Source organism: Argiope bruennichi, chromosome 10 (genome assembly GCF_947563725.1).
Source record: "Argiope bruennichi chromosome 10, qqArgBrue1.1, whole genome shotgun sequence".
Lineage (NCBI taxonomy): Eukaryota > Metazoa > Arthropoda > Arachnida > Araneae > Araneidae > Argiope > Argiope bruennichi.
In genome coordinates, this window is record NC_079160.1 from 18186132 (window position 1) to 18201688 (window position 15557).

At 31.2% G+C, this 15557-nt stretch overlaps 1 protein-coding gene across 1 annotated transcript in view; it reads right to left on the reverse strand.

The window, feature by feature from the left end:
• Positions 1-15557, reverse strand: part of LOC129989222 (F-box/LRR-repeat protein 16-like) — a 117310-nt gene that overhangs the window by 59111 nt on the left and 42642 nt on the right. The window contains exon 3 of the mRNA XM_056097600.1: positions 14538-14889. Within this exon, the coding sequence (XP_055953575.1) occupies positions 14538-14889 (352 nt within the window). The remainder of the gene's footprint in view (positions 1-14537; positions 14890-15557) is intronic.

Below are 15557 nucleotides of genomic sequence, written 5' to 3' on the forward strand. Positions count from 1 at the left end.
TCTATCAAGTAAATCATCTCGTTGGATTGTTATCGCATTGCTAGCGGATCCACAAAGATAAATTATGTTTCTGTTATTGGTTAATTAATTATTTGCGTGTTGTGCTGCGTGTACGTATTGCTGACGAACTACATCGAATAATTGCATTCAAATTAAGATTTCTTAATTTTTTTTTCAGAAGTACATTAATTGAATCAAAGAGGATAAAAAAAATGCATTTACCAATTTAAATAATTTTTCCAATTAAAAGTGCGCGTCTATTTTACTATTTAGAAATAACTATTGGACCACGATTGCAAAAGAACTTTACATATAATTAGGATAATGAAAGATTTTTAATTGAAATAAACAATAAAATAAAAAAAGTTGTGTACACTGTCTGTATTTACCACATCGCGTAGCAAAGCTAATTTTTATATGGAAAAATTTCGTTCCTAATAAAGATAACCAATTTTTAAAAACGTTATAAAGTTATAAATTTAATTAATTTTATTTTAAGCCAAATTTTCGGAAATGTTCGAATTTTTTTCTAATAATAAATCGCATTTCTGATATAAATTTAAATAGGAATTTAAATATAAAAGCAGATTTCTATCTAACATGAAATCTGATATATTGTTTGAACTAAACAAAAGGACGAATTAATAATGCGAAATCTGATTTTTGTCTAATCAAATCTAATATTAGATATGATTTTTTTAAAAACGAAATCTTAATTTTTTTTATAAAATAGGTCTATAAATTCCTCCCATAAAATCTGATTTTTAATAGAAAGTCTATATCTTTTTATTGAGAATTCTCGCGAGAAGAATCCATAAAGCTATATTCAGATATACTAGAACTTTTGTAAATAACATACAATTAGAATAAATGCATTTGCTTAATTTAAAGCACCCTATACGAAGAAAACGTTCTTTGCAAAAAACTTTTTATAAGCAAAAAAAATTATATCTGCATTTTTTTTTTTTTTTTTTTCTTACTGATTATTTTGACATCACGTAACTTAATAAATTGTAAGAAAAAGTAAATGAATAAAATTTAATACTCTTATTCAATTTGTTTAGAAGAATTCATTATTTTGCAAACGTCTTTGAAAGGGTAGAAAATTAATAATTTCGTCCGCCCTTATTTTATTTTGTTTTTAGGTAGGAAAACCTGAAATCACAAAATTAAGTAGATTATTTTTGGACAGCCTTGCTTCTAACATAACTTTTATTGGTTTTTCATATTGTCTGGAAATTACCTTATTCGACAGCGCATCTGATTATTTCTTAGGCAAAATAAGATTTTTCAAACTTTTAATCAGAAAGTTAGTTAAATAATCAAATGATTTTTTTATTTTGTTTTTGCTTAATAACTTAGGAGTTATAATCCCATTAAAATTATTTTCATACCACATTAAACTTCAGAAAATAAATTATATTAGCATTATTTTTATATATTTTTTTTTATTTTAGTTAATTTTTCTAAATATTTTTAAATATATTTTGCAATAATAATTTTCCTTGTTTGTTTTAAAATATCGCATTGAGAACATCAAATTTATGCCTTTGTATTAACGTTATTGTTGTTTTAGTTGTTAACAGCAATAAAACAAACCCAAAATACTTTAATTTTCAAAATAATAATAATAAAATATGCAATTAATAATTTTCATTTTCACCAACTTCCGCCTGAAAATTATGCTAATGCATGTTACATTCACTTTAAAAATACTTAAAATAAGAAATGGTACAATATAATTCTAGATATTCAGGTGAAACGGAGATGGAACCGATTCGATAATTGGATAAAGCTAAGAAATTAGATAACGAAGATTTTAAATTTTAGTGAGAAATCACCTTAATTCATGAAATTGAGTTTCACAAATAGAAACTAGAAGAAACTGTGACTACCGTAATATTTAAATAAAAAACAAACTGTAAATTAAATAAGGTATGGAATTTTATCATGTTTACGTACATACGTACATGTATTAAGTTGCATTTCAACAATGCGATATGATTGTTTCCCTATTTTAGTCACATTTGAAAAAATAGGTAAAAATAACCTCTTTCGATTGTGAACGGATGCATCAATGTTGTTGTCAACGCTTCCCTTATTATTTCCCTCAGATTTCAAAATAATCCAATAATAGTTGAAGGTTTGCCTGGTAGATTTGAATAATTAGTTGAATAATTAGACAGTTGAATAATTAGACCTAGTAGATTTGAATAATTAGACCTGGTATATTTGAATAATTAGACCTGGTAGATTTGAATAATTAGACTGTTAGTTGAATAATTAGACCTGGTAGATTTGAATAATTAGACTGTTAGTTGAATAATTAGACCTGGTAGATTTGAATAATTAGACTGTTAGTTGAATAATTAGACCTGGTAGATTTGAATAATTAGACTGTTAGTTGAATAATTAGACCTAGTAGATTTGAATAATTAGACTGTTAGTTGAATAATTAGACCTTCTAGATTTGAATAATTAGACTGTTAGTTGAATAATTAGACCTTCTAGATTTGAATAATTAGACTAATAGAAATGTTTGTAATATATTTCACTTCATAAATTTGGACCTTGAATTAAACAGAATGAAAGCTTCCCTGAAATTCCTCATCACTCTCTGTTTGAAGTTTCAAATTCACACTCCACTAGTACTTTTGTACTGGTGCTCTAACATACTACATGAATAATAAAATAAAGACTTTTTGAATGCAATCTTTTTTTAAATTACTTTTTTGATTATATGCATCGTTTTTTGGAAGAAATAAGATTTTAAAAATTGAAAAAAAAATCAGAATGTTAAAGGAAGAGTTCAGTTATACTGCTATCGCAAAATATATAATATTAATATTCATTTTAAGCAAATTTTTATACTTCCTCTACAGTATACTTACTACACAACTTTTTATATAAAACACTTTTAGAACTGAATGTGATATTTTAGAAAAATATAAGAAAAAAAAAAAACTGGAAAAATAACTATTATTACTTCACCTCTTTTTACTTTCTTTTTTACAAAGCATAGAGGGAATACTATAATCACCAAGAAATTCGAATTCGAATTTTTGTCTAATCTCTCCCCATGTTAAAAAAACCTCCCCATGTTAAAAAAACCCCCATGTTAAAAAAGACCTCCCCATGTTAAAAAAACAGATTTTGGCTTTCTATCGGTCAGTCAGTCTGTCCATGAACACAATAACTCAAAAACACTTTGAGCTAGACGGATGAAACTTAGTACCTGGAAATTGAAACAAATCTACAAATTTCGTCATAAGTTTGAACCAAATCCATGCTCAATAAGTCTGGCCGGCTGTTCGATTGTAAGTGAACTTGATAAGTACAAATCATACATAAGTTTAACATCTAAAATTTGTCAAAGAGTAGATAGTCTGTTAGCCTGTATCGGCCATAATATGTCACCAAAAAGACTTCTAAACTACGTATTGTCACAATAAATTCAGTAAAAATGCTAGATTCAGGCTAAAGATTTATATTTCATAACTATAGCTCACCAATGCCATGCAAAGTATTCGCGGCTTTCTTAAGGACCAGCAATTTTATGCGGTGGCTGGGAGATAAAAATTATTGAAAAGTATGCGAGAAAGTTTCCAGGAGACTATTCCCACTGATTTCATTTCGTAACCAAAGCGCAACTCGGTTCGCAAAGGAAACCTGAGATAGTAAAACTGCAGCCTAGGTGAAGAGACTAAAACAATCAAATTTTTAATCAAATTTTTTTTCCGACCTAAACTTTTCGATATTTGTTCTATGTCCGGATTCAGTTTTTGCAACCTCCCCCCCCCCCAGGAAACAAATAGGAAACATACATGAAAATGTCGGTGACTTTTGAGATTTCAATTATAATGGTATAAATAAATCTTCTGAGAAAAAGAAAAAAAAACATTTGACTAAATTCTTTTGCTTTCACATTTACAAAGTGGACAAGAAGAAAGTATTGTTAAACATTGTCAAAAAAATTCGAACTCGAGATTTTCACGAATATTCTCGTTTTTGACATCTCTGAGCCTCAAAAACAAGCTTCTGGAATTATCTTTGTATGTAAACACGATAACTCAAAGAAGTTTTCATATAGATAGTTAAAATTTAGTATATAGTCTTTACATCAAATTTGCAGATTTCTATAAAATTTTGAACCAAATTTGCCTGTTCAAATATCAGAAAACATATGAATTCTATAATTACAAAATACAAAATACATACAGCTAGATAGATAAAATCTGGTATCAAATTTAAAATACTAGAGGACAAGGGATTGCCCGTCTATCGTATGTACTTTTGCATGCATGTAAACGCGGCAGTTAAAAAATTAGCAACTTCATTAAATAAAATTTGTTTCATAGTTTTAGATCAAAAGTGTAGATTTTTAAAAATCAAATTTTGTATAAAATCTCTCAAAAGATTGGTCTCTGTCGGATTTCACATTGTGGTGAAAGCTTATAAGCCAGCAACAGCCGCGCAATTGCTTTTGTATCGTGGTCATGTTACTGGACTGCGTACCACAAGGTCCCACGTTCTATCCTCACTCATCCCAATTCGCCACATTGGTGACCTGGCCGTGATCCTTCAACCTTCGTACAGCTGTTAAGGCGCCATCTACCCACAGCAACCCAAAGTCGTCAAAATCACTTGACGCAGCAACCCAAAGTCGTCAGAGTCACTTGACGAAGCATCAGCAATCACTCACCCACAGACGCTAGCCATAACGCTTGACGCTACTCAAATGTTCAAATGGAAGGCGATAACTCAAAAACGCAGTGATTTAATTATATGTAATTTGTTTAAGGATCTTCTGATTACAATTCCAGTTTTATGTGAAATTTTAGCTTCAATCGCTTCGAAAAATTCATCCAGATTACATATTCGTTTTTGGGGCACTTGTGTATTAACCTGGGATTAATCATCAAATAAATACCAAAGAGCTTATATTCCGTGATAATTGTTAGCCAATGCGAAGTAAGGTATTAACGACCTTGCTCAAGGTCAACAATTTGGGGTTAAAAGAGCATGTGAGAAAGATTTGGAGAAACCACTCCCTCTTGTTTCAAAGAGAAATATTAAAGTTACTGGGCTACATTGAATAACTGGAGTTCTAAAATTTTATCTAATATATAAAAATGAATTTTTATTTGCTCTCATTTTATGCGCTGCGCACCGTTTATCCGATTGCGATAAGACTTTTCCAATTTATTGCTTGCACTTGCGTGAAGGTTATAGGCATAGTACAATTATTATATCTAATACATAAAAATGAATGTTTGTTTGTTCGTATTTTATGCGCTGCCGTACTGTTGTTCATCCGATGTATATAAAACTTTGTCAACTTATTGCTTTGAACCTAGAAAATCCACATTTTTCCCATGGATAGTTGAATGTTGGATGCTCAAGAGTTGACAGTCAAGAAATTTATTTTATTTATTTTTTAATTTTATATAAGCATTATTTTATGTGAAGCAGAATGAAGGTTTGAAGACATTGAAGATACATTTTATCTTTTTAAAATTAATTTTAATCCATCGGGAAAGCATAATTATTTACAAGCAGAGACGCGAACAAGAGACGTCCGCCACAGCGAGCAGAAAAGCGGAAGTCTAAAGAGAACGAAATAAATTATCCCTCGTCTTATATAACCTGAGATTTTGATAGGGAAAATATTTCTTCATAGTGCTAATATATTAATAAGATTCTGATGGGGGTTTCTGACGCATGTCAATCACAAGTAAGGGAAACACAGGGACTTATTGGACATTTTCCTATTCCTTCAAGCGGAACGTGAGAAAGTGTCGGCGTTTAGCCGATTCAGCAATTTTATAAAGTTTCTCTTGAATTAATTAAAGAAAGTGGAATTGGATCAAGAAATAAGAGAATGAACTTACAATGGGCTAAATTAAGATAAAACTTTGGAAATTAATTAAACTGAAATTAGTACATATTATATATATATATAAGTCAAAAAGAATAAATATTATTTATATTTATATTTAATTATATTATTTTCTCCTTTATATATCATTCAATTCAGTGAATGTATTCATTGTCGACAAGAAAATAAATAGCCAAGATAGTTATTTGAAATTTCAAACGACATTTCTAAAATTATTTCTTCTGCTGCAGCATCACACCCGATACCAGCTAGTACTTTAATAAAAATGAGTTTAGTCAATATCCCCTAAAAAATTAGGTGCTAGTCGCCACCACACTCAAAATCATTTCATTTTACACTTTCCGATTTCGTTAACTTTACTAAAAAAAGATTGCGTTTTTAAATTCTTCCTTTTTTTCACATCCTTAGGAAAAAACAAATTCCACTTACACCCCTTCGCAGCTCCGAAGGATTTACTTTTCTATTTATTTTAAATAAGTCACTTCGGCTCTGTTTACAGCGGAGTGGAGCTTTCTCTTTTTCTATTTACCCTTAAGGTGAGACGCATGTAAGATGTCCGCTTTCTGTTCATAGCTGGTTGCTTCTCCTTTGTAATTCCATGGCTTCGTTTTTCGAAAGAGCTTAGTGTCTTGGCTCTACTTTATTTTATTTATTTTTATTTTTGCTTCTTACCTAACTTTCTGTTTAGATAAGTTTTTCTCATTTTTTTTTCAAGCTCACTTTCCGCCGTGATGACATCCATATTTTAGCTTAATGGTTGTTGAAGATTTTTCTTTTCTTTTCTTTTTCTTCCTTCTGAGTAGCTACTCAAGGTAAGTCTGCGAAAAAGCAAAGTACATTGCTGCTGTTGGAAGTTTTGCTTAGGCCTATAACCCTTCACATTTAGGCAATCGACCATCTCATGATACTGATCTTTTATCATGTGGCAAAGTGATGTTGCTACGGTTGATGGCTTGAATAAGATGTATGGGCAACGAATATAAAACTGCAACGTTTTCATACTAGCAACATAACAAAGTGTCTTATTAGTGAATATTTTGGAGAAAATTTAGGCTCACTTTTATTACTTTCACAAATACAAAATTTACAGAGGGAAACTATTGTAATTTTAAAATAGCATATATAGCATATGCATTAAAATAGTATATACATTTTAAAATAGCAACATATACCACAAAATATTTTTGATGGTATATGTTATTTCAAAATCTGTTAATCTTTTAAACTTATTTTGACTCTATTTGGTATAAAGTTTTCATACATGGAAATAGTGTTTCTCAGTTTCCATGTATGAAATGTTCTGTTCCATGTTCTATTTTTTTTGAAATTTTCTGCGTGCCTGAATTATGAAATGATGATGATGTCATTTCCGCGTTATCACAGAAAGGGGGAGCAGTAGCTTCTGAAGTTAAAGAGCCCTAAGCACCCGAGGACAGAAGTCCGACTTCTAGTTCATACTATGAATATGACACATACACTCGCTTGAACGACCCTTTTTTACAGAGGGGCTCTTTCACACAACTCATAGATAGAACACAGAAGAAGAACAACTATGTCCGAACTAGGACTCGAACATGGGACGCCCAGATTACCTGGAAGACACGTTACCCTTAGGCCAGAATGCTGGCGAATTATAAAATATTTCATTATATAACTCATTGAATAGTGACAAAGTAATGTTTTTATGATATTTCTTTTTCCTTTTTTTTCTCGTAAAAACTGTATTGTAATTTGCCAATGTTATTTGCTATTCAAGAGTTGGAAATTTGATGATGGTAACCATTAACTATTCATTCTCGGATTCAAAAATCCACCACCCATTTGCGCATGCGTCAGGAAGCGTTTATGTCGTCAAAAAAGAGTTGAGAGGAAAGATGACACGAGGAGATGTTTACGTTTAACAACAGGGTAAATTTAGTTTATTCGCGGAATTAGGATGGGTAATAATGCTTATCTTTCTGCACACCGCCCTTTAGAGAAGTACAATCACCGGAAGTACTAATCTTGGGATCCTGAATTGGACAGTAGTTATAACCGATGGCATCGTTACAAGTTTAATACGTTTATAGTCCTTCGATGAAGTCACCAGCTTTGAACACAAATTGTAGAGAATTTGAATTAATACCATACGTGTCATTGGATCAGATTGAGCGATCTGTCTGCTAAAGAATTTTTGAAACATTTTAATAGCGAACACTACAAAGGCTTCGTCTTTCGAATCAAATATCACAGATACATAAATTTTACCCTTCTTTGCATGATGATGGAAATTTCCATCATACTATTTAGTGAACAAAAAATTGTACTCAAAACAGGTGTACTTTAAATGGGTTGTTACTGGCCACTTTTTTCACGACTATTGCGTAATAAGGAACGTAGCTGTCAAAAAAATTCAAATGCCAAAATCATAATAGCTGATTTGAACTTGTCATTCCGCTATTTGTTGTGGTTGGAAGAAAAGTATGATTTCTTGAATATTTTTTTTGTCTGAGATTTTTTTGCTAATAAATGCGATAATAAATGGAAAGAAGGTTTGTTTTTTGGTTTCTGTTATTTTCTGTGCATTTTATATCGAATACCCCAAATAATATTGACAGGAATTTGCATCACTATGTTGTTTTTTCACTTCTAATGTATGACGAAAATGTTTTTTACTATTTGTTTATTTTATGTTATTTTTATAGAGAAATTTGGAATAGAGGAATATTGAAGATTGGCCGAAATTAGGTGGGCCGCTCCGGTGCAAATACCCTAAATTCAAAATGCATTCTACAATCTCATGCAGTAAATGTGGAATTAATTTGTCTCTAAATAAGAATAATAATTGTCTTTTTAATTATCATCAGGAATAAAAATGATGCAAATATTATTATTTTTATTTATTTTGTACTGAGCTTAACATATAAATTTGCATGATGGATATTTTTATCATACTGTTGCTTAGTTATTTTATTTTATATACTTATATTAAGTTTTTTTGAAACATTTTTCCTTTGATCTAGAGCATGAATTATGTCATTCTGATTTATTTCACAAAAAAAGAATATTTCATGCCAAGAAGGTTTAAATACAACAATAATAACTTCTACGTCGATAAAATCAGTTAGGAATTTTTTATCAAACTATTCCAGATTCTTAATTTAACGCTTTAACACTTTAATGGCCGCTCACACAACATGTGTGTGATTGTCGAACAGCTGATAGTGTCCGCTCATACAATATGTGTGTGATGCAACCGTAGTGTTTTTTGTGTATGTTCCCACATGTTGAATTATTTCATGGATTTACATACAGTGTCTTTAAATTAATTCTTCATAATTATTACCGGCTTCTGGCAACGTTTGACTGCGTAGTCGTGCGTCCATTAAAGTGTAATTGTCTACTCACACAACATATGTGTGATACTACCACTGAAAATTATTGGCCAGTATCATACTCTCTCTGTGATGACTGATGGATAAAAAAAAAGTATTTTTAAAATTAATTCTTCAAATATTGCACGCCCCTGGTGACGTCTGACAGCGTAAATGTTCGGCTATTAAAATGCCCATAGACTGTTCCAGTAGAAAATTTCATATACAGTTCTGGGTCTTTAAATTCTTCTCATTTTCAAATTTTAACTGAGATATTATAGATTAAACATTTGCTGCGATTTTTTTAATTAATTAAAATGTTTCCAAAGTTTATTAAGGAAAAAAAAAGATTTTTTTAAATTTAATAGTCATAAGCTACGCTAATTTAAAATAGCACAAAGTTTGCAAACAAGTGATAGGCAGAAACTAGTGTCATATTGATTTTAAGCGCGTATATACAATAAAATTAGTTTAACAAATAAAAAAATAATCATTACCAAAATATGAATCAGCTGAATGATTCGATATCCAGATTTTGATGAATCTTCATGTTTTTTACTTCTTGAGTCAGAGGAACACATTTCTAGGTTTACATCTTTCTATCGATGGATTTGAACTCCAGATATTTTTCAATCTAGTTTTTAACATTTTTTGTTGATGTTATATGTATCCATATTTGAACATTTGTGTATTTCTTTTGCTATTGATTGCAGTGTACTTTTTTTGTCTTTTAATAAAGCCTATCTACATTTATACACCGGAAAGAGGTCACATGATCTCTAGAAACGGAGATGTTTTGTTGTGTAATGTTAAGTATTAAGTCTCTTGAGGGACACGATGTCTTGAAAGCTTAATGAATTATACGTTTCATTGTCTTAATAATTAGATTTATATTGACTCCCGTTGCGACAATATTTAAATACCTTTTATGAGTGCATGTTATCACACTCATAAAATTATAGTATTTAAGGGCAATTTTTACAAAGTAAAGTATATGAAACTTAAAATATTATTATGCAACGATGTTTCGTATTAAAAATTCGAATTTTGTTTGCTGTTTTATTTTCTTATTAGGAAAAAATGCAGTTTCCAAGTTTAATTGGCTTTTTCTTTCCATTTTCTGTCTATTTATTTTAAACCATTAATCTTTTCTCGGCTTTAAGAATTTATTTAATAATTTCAAAAAAAAATCTTGAATACTAAAAAATTATAAAAAAATCCAATTTTTATTATGAATATGATGTAAAATTCAGTCTTTCTTTTAATGGGGACAGATGATAATGAACTCATAAAGTTTCATTCTTTCTCGCTGTGACATAACTTTGTAGAAATACGCCACTTTTTTAAAATACCAAGTCATACCAGTTTAAAATACCTAATTTAAAATACCAGTCACATACGTCAAAGTTACGTCTAGAAATATGCCACTTTTTAAAAAAACAAAGTTACGTTTAGAAATATGCCACTTTTTAAAATACAAAGTTACATCAAGAAATATGCCACTTTTTTAAAGTACAAAGTTACGTCTATACGTCAAAGTTGCTTCTAGAGATATGCCACTTTTTTAAAATACAAAGTTGCATCTAGAAATATGCCTCTTTTTTAAAATACAAAGTTGCATCTAGAAATATGCCTCTTTTTTAAAATACTACGTCTAGAAATATGCCTCTTTTTTAAAATACTACGTCTAGAAATATGCCTCTTTTTTAAAATACTACGTCTAGAAATATGCCTCTTTTTTAAAATACAAAGTTACGTCTAGAAATATGCCTCTTTTTAAAATACAAAGTTACGTCTAGAAATATGCCACTTATTTAAAATACAAAGTTACGTCTATACGTCATAATTACATCTAGAAATATGCCATTTTTTTCGTTAATTTTGAGAAATATCGTCCAAAACTTCAATTCAATACCAAATAAAATCAAACTTGTATCAAAATAATTTCTTTTTCACCAAGGTGCCATTTTTATTGAAAATGGTGCTCAATTATTGCACCTTTTCTCCATTTTATTCTAAAAAACAATCTCCAGAGTATCAATAAATCTTTAAATTAACGGGATTAAAAAAACACATTAAACTCGAAAGATGGCAACAATTAAAAGAATCACTTCTCTCCATTCAAAAGCCCAGAGGTGTTACAAACAGTTAAAGATGGCGACTCCAAACGGTAAATATAACAGAACACGAGGTCTCCGAAAGCTGTTTCCCAATGATCGTTACATTTTTTTGCTTTTCTCCCCCTCCCCCCTTTGAAAGGGACATCAAGTAAAAGCCAATAATGGGACAAAGCGGGGCACGCCAGGTAACGGTTACGATGAATGGGATGCCGTCGCCATGGCAACACCGGAAAGGAGGAGAAAATCCAGTCTTCCGAAGACAGATTCCTGTGGAATAGGGAGGGGGGTTGTCTCAGAGTGCTTTGTTCTCAGACGACTCTTGTGAGGAAGAGAAAAAGAATGTTCACATTTTCAGACAGAGTGTTATTTTTCTCCGTTGTTTCCCGTGATCAGTTACTAGTTAGAAAAGTGAAAAGCTATCCAATTTTTCTTCTTCTTTTAAATATCAGATGGAAAGCAGGAAGAGGTATTCGCAAACTATATAAAAAAAGTAGGAAGGGGGAATTAAAATGGGAAAACTCGCTATCACGGCAGATGAAAAAGATGACATAAAAGGAAAGTTTTTGAGATGATATTGTGAGAAAGATTTTTAGAATGGAAATGTCTTGAGAATATTGTTAATTAAAATGTTACTATATACGATACAGGTAACTGAGGATTATGTTATACAGCAAAACCCGAGGGTACATGTCATCCAAACATATTACATTTGCATTTTGCTCAAACTTAGAGAATATTAAAAAATACGTTAATGTCTAACTGTTGGCTTGGCTTTTAACAGCATCGAGCACTGGAGTGTAAAATTTTGACGAGAAGTATTTAAACATATTTCATTTTGTACAAATAATAAAGGGCTTTTCCTTTACATCCCTACTAACTAAATTATTTGTATAAAGTAATATATATATATATATATATATATATATATATATATAATGATATTTTAAACACTTAATTTCAATTTAATTAATTTCCAAAGTTTTATCTTAATCTAGCCCATAATAAGTTCATTCTCTTATTTCGTGATCCAATTCCACTTTCTCTTCTTAATTAATTCAAGATAAGCTTTATAAAATTGCTGACTCGGCTGAACGCCGATACTTTCACACGCTCGGCGTGAAGGGATAAAAAATGTCCAGTAAGCACATTCTTTCTTAAAAGATCCCTGTGTTTCCCTTACATGTGATTGACATGCGTCAGAAATCCCTATCAGAATCTTATTAATATATTAGCACTGTGGAAAAATATTTTCCCTATCACAATCTAAGGTTATATAAGGCGAGAGATAATTCATTTCGGCCTTCTTCCCCACTTCTGCTTTTGCAACGCGCTGTGGCGGACGCGCAATGCCCGCGTCTTTGCTTGTAAATAATTATGCTTTCCCGATGGATTAAAAAGAATTTAAAAAGATAATAAGTCTCTTCACTGTCTTCAAACTTCATCATGCTTCACATAAAATAATGTGTTATAATATATAACTAAACAGATTATACATTTAATAAGTGAAAGGAAAATTAACATCTATTGTTAGTTGATTAACTAGTTGATTCAATAATAGTAATAGTATTAGATTAATAATACTAACACACACCCGCGAATGACGTTAATCTATTAGTAAAAAGATATTAAGACCCATTTATATTAATTTTAAATTCTAATAAAAAATCAATAAATTTTCCTTTTATATTAAAAGTTGAATAATAAAAGTAGAGTTACTTTTATTATGCAGGGTAATCGTAAATGAATATCTGTTAAAAGAAAACAAAACAAATCAAAGCCATGTTGTTCACCGGCAATCAAAAATAACATTTAAAATTTTAAATTCAACACACTTATAAGTGTTCAGTGTGAGCCCTTCCAGATATACGAAGAGGTACTATAACTGACCCCACACTTTTTTTCTGCACACTTGGTGTGAAGCTGTGAAAGGATGCAGATAAGTGTGTATGGCAATATTTGATTGTTTTTCAAATGCTACATCAAACAACAAGTATTTGCTCCGCCGCTACGAACTGACATTGACATGCCTATCTGCAGGCTTTCAAAGCATTACATTTGAGATTCTGATTCTGAGTATAGGAAGAATTACCGTATCATCTTGATGTCATTCTTATTTTTTTAAATGCTTATAATGAATACTTAAAACTGTGTTAAAATTAAATTTTCAACTGTTATTTATAATTTCTGATGAACAACAAGGGTATACTTTGTTTTATTTTTACATGAGATCCAGGATATTATTAGAATGCTACCAAATGAAAACTTACTGATAGGAGCCGATTGAATGGCCACAATCCTATTTGGGAAAAAGATTTGTTTGCTGGTAAGTTGAGTTTCGAAATTAATTTTTGCTTTAAATTTTAAAAAATATATATTTTATGACCTCATGGTGGACTTATAAAGTACTTTTTATTGGCGATTATTCATTTATCATTACCTTGTAGAATCATAAAATTTAAAATCGGAATAATCTTCGAATTAAAACAGCTTTTGAAAATGCATGTTCACTAGTGCACTAAAGTGGGAAAACTATTCAATTGCAGTGGATTTCATCGCACGAATTTTGAACATTTTTACGCAGTTATTGCGATTAGTAATGAATTTAAATCTACCACTTGCTCAAAAACTTGCATTGTCTATGTTAACTTGTGAACAAGATAACCTGACTGACCAGATTTGAACCGTTCAGGAATATGTTGTAATTAGGATGAAAAGACTCGGATGAATGCTAGGATGCGTCATCCAATTCAAAAGAAGGGTTTGGTAAAAATCATAAGGAACTGAATTTTCTCATAACTCTAAATTTTATTATAAACTAACAGTATTTCTTTTGTCAAGACAATATAGCCATTTATTTTGTAGCAGCCAATGATTGTGTTGTTTGACATCCAAATCAAAGGCCGTAGGATTCCCTCGGAATTCGGAAACTTTATTAAAAAGGGGTACTCAAGTAAGTACCTACTAAAACCAGGTTTTATGTTGAAACAATCATGTGGTTTTGGATTCCAACTGGAATAAATAACTGGCAATTCTAGCTATAAGCTACTGTCAAATACTAACTTGTTTTAGAGAATAAACCGCCACATAACACTTTCAAAATAGATTCTAACTGTCCAGTAGTTGCTTCATTGTAAATTAATAATAAACGGTTAATGACACACTCACCTGTCCAGGGCAAGTTCTTCGAGGACATTGAGGTCGCAGGCTATGCTTTCAAGTCCAGCGTCCGTGATCCTTGGACACCAGGAAAGGTCAAGGACCTTGAGTTGCCTTAGGTTCTCGGCGACCAGTTCCACGCCGTCATCCGTGATCTTGGAACAACCGGACAGCGAGAGAACCGTCAGGTTGGGCAGCACATGCACCAGGTTGAGCAAACCGTGGTTGGTGAGCTCCCAACACGAGCGAAGCCTCAGGACCCGGAGAGTGCCACTCTGCTGGGGGCCAAAGAAGGCCAGGGCGGAGTCCGTCACGTGATATGCCTGCAGATTCAGCTCCTGGAGGCTGGGCAAGAGCTGGGCTGCAAGAAAGAAACATGAAATCTATTAATACACTCTGAAAGTACTATCCACAAGATGACATGCTTTGTTTAATTTTTTTTATTGTCATCTTTTGAAGCAATAGAGGGTTTATTGAGGGTGGACCTAATTGTGAGTAATGGCGATACTCACACTAGGTACACTCAACTTACCACATGGCAAGTGATAAGTCTGAATTAGTTCTTATTCAACATAGATTCATATAACTCTTAAGTTAAGCAATCAGTGTATCTAGTAATATGAAATCTTGTTTTTTAGAGGAATTGATTGTCCCTTAATATTCTTTAATAAAAAGAGTCCTTGGTTAGTTAATTATTACATAAAAATTTTGTATAACGAGGTTCTAACACGAAGTTGATTCTTACTGATATGCGTTAATCATCTCCATATGTGCATGAGTATTAACCACGGGAATCTACACAGCAATCTTTTTAATACTGTAAATTCTCGATTATCTGCTGATATCAAGCTCAAAACTTTATTTAAATATTTAAATCACAAAAAGTGTTTTAATCATCCCAAAAAGTAACGATTTTCCCCTAAGTTTAGTTTAGTTTAGCTTAGTTATATTAACGTCCCGTTTTAAAGCAACACTAGGGTTATTTTGGGACGGACCTCGTCATTTGAACCTCGGTCAGATGACGAGGAC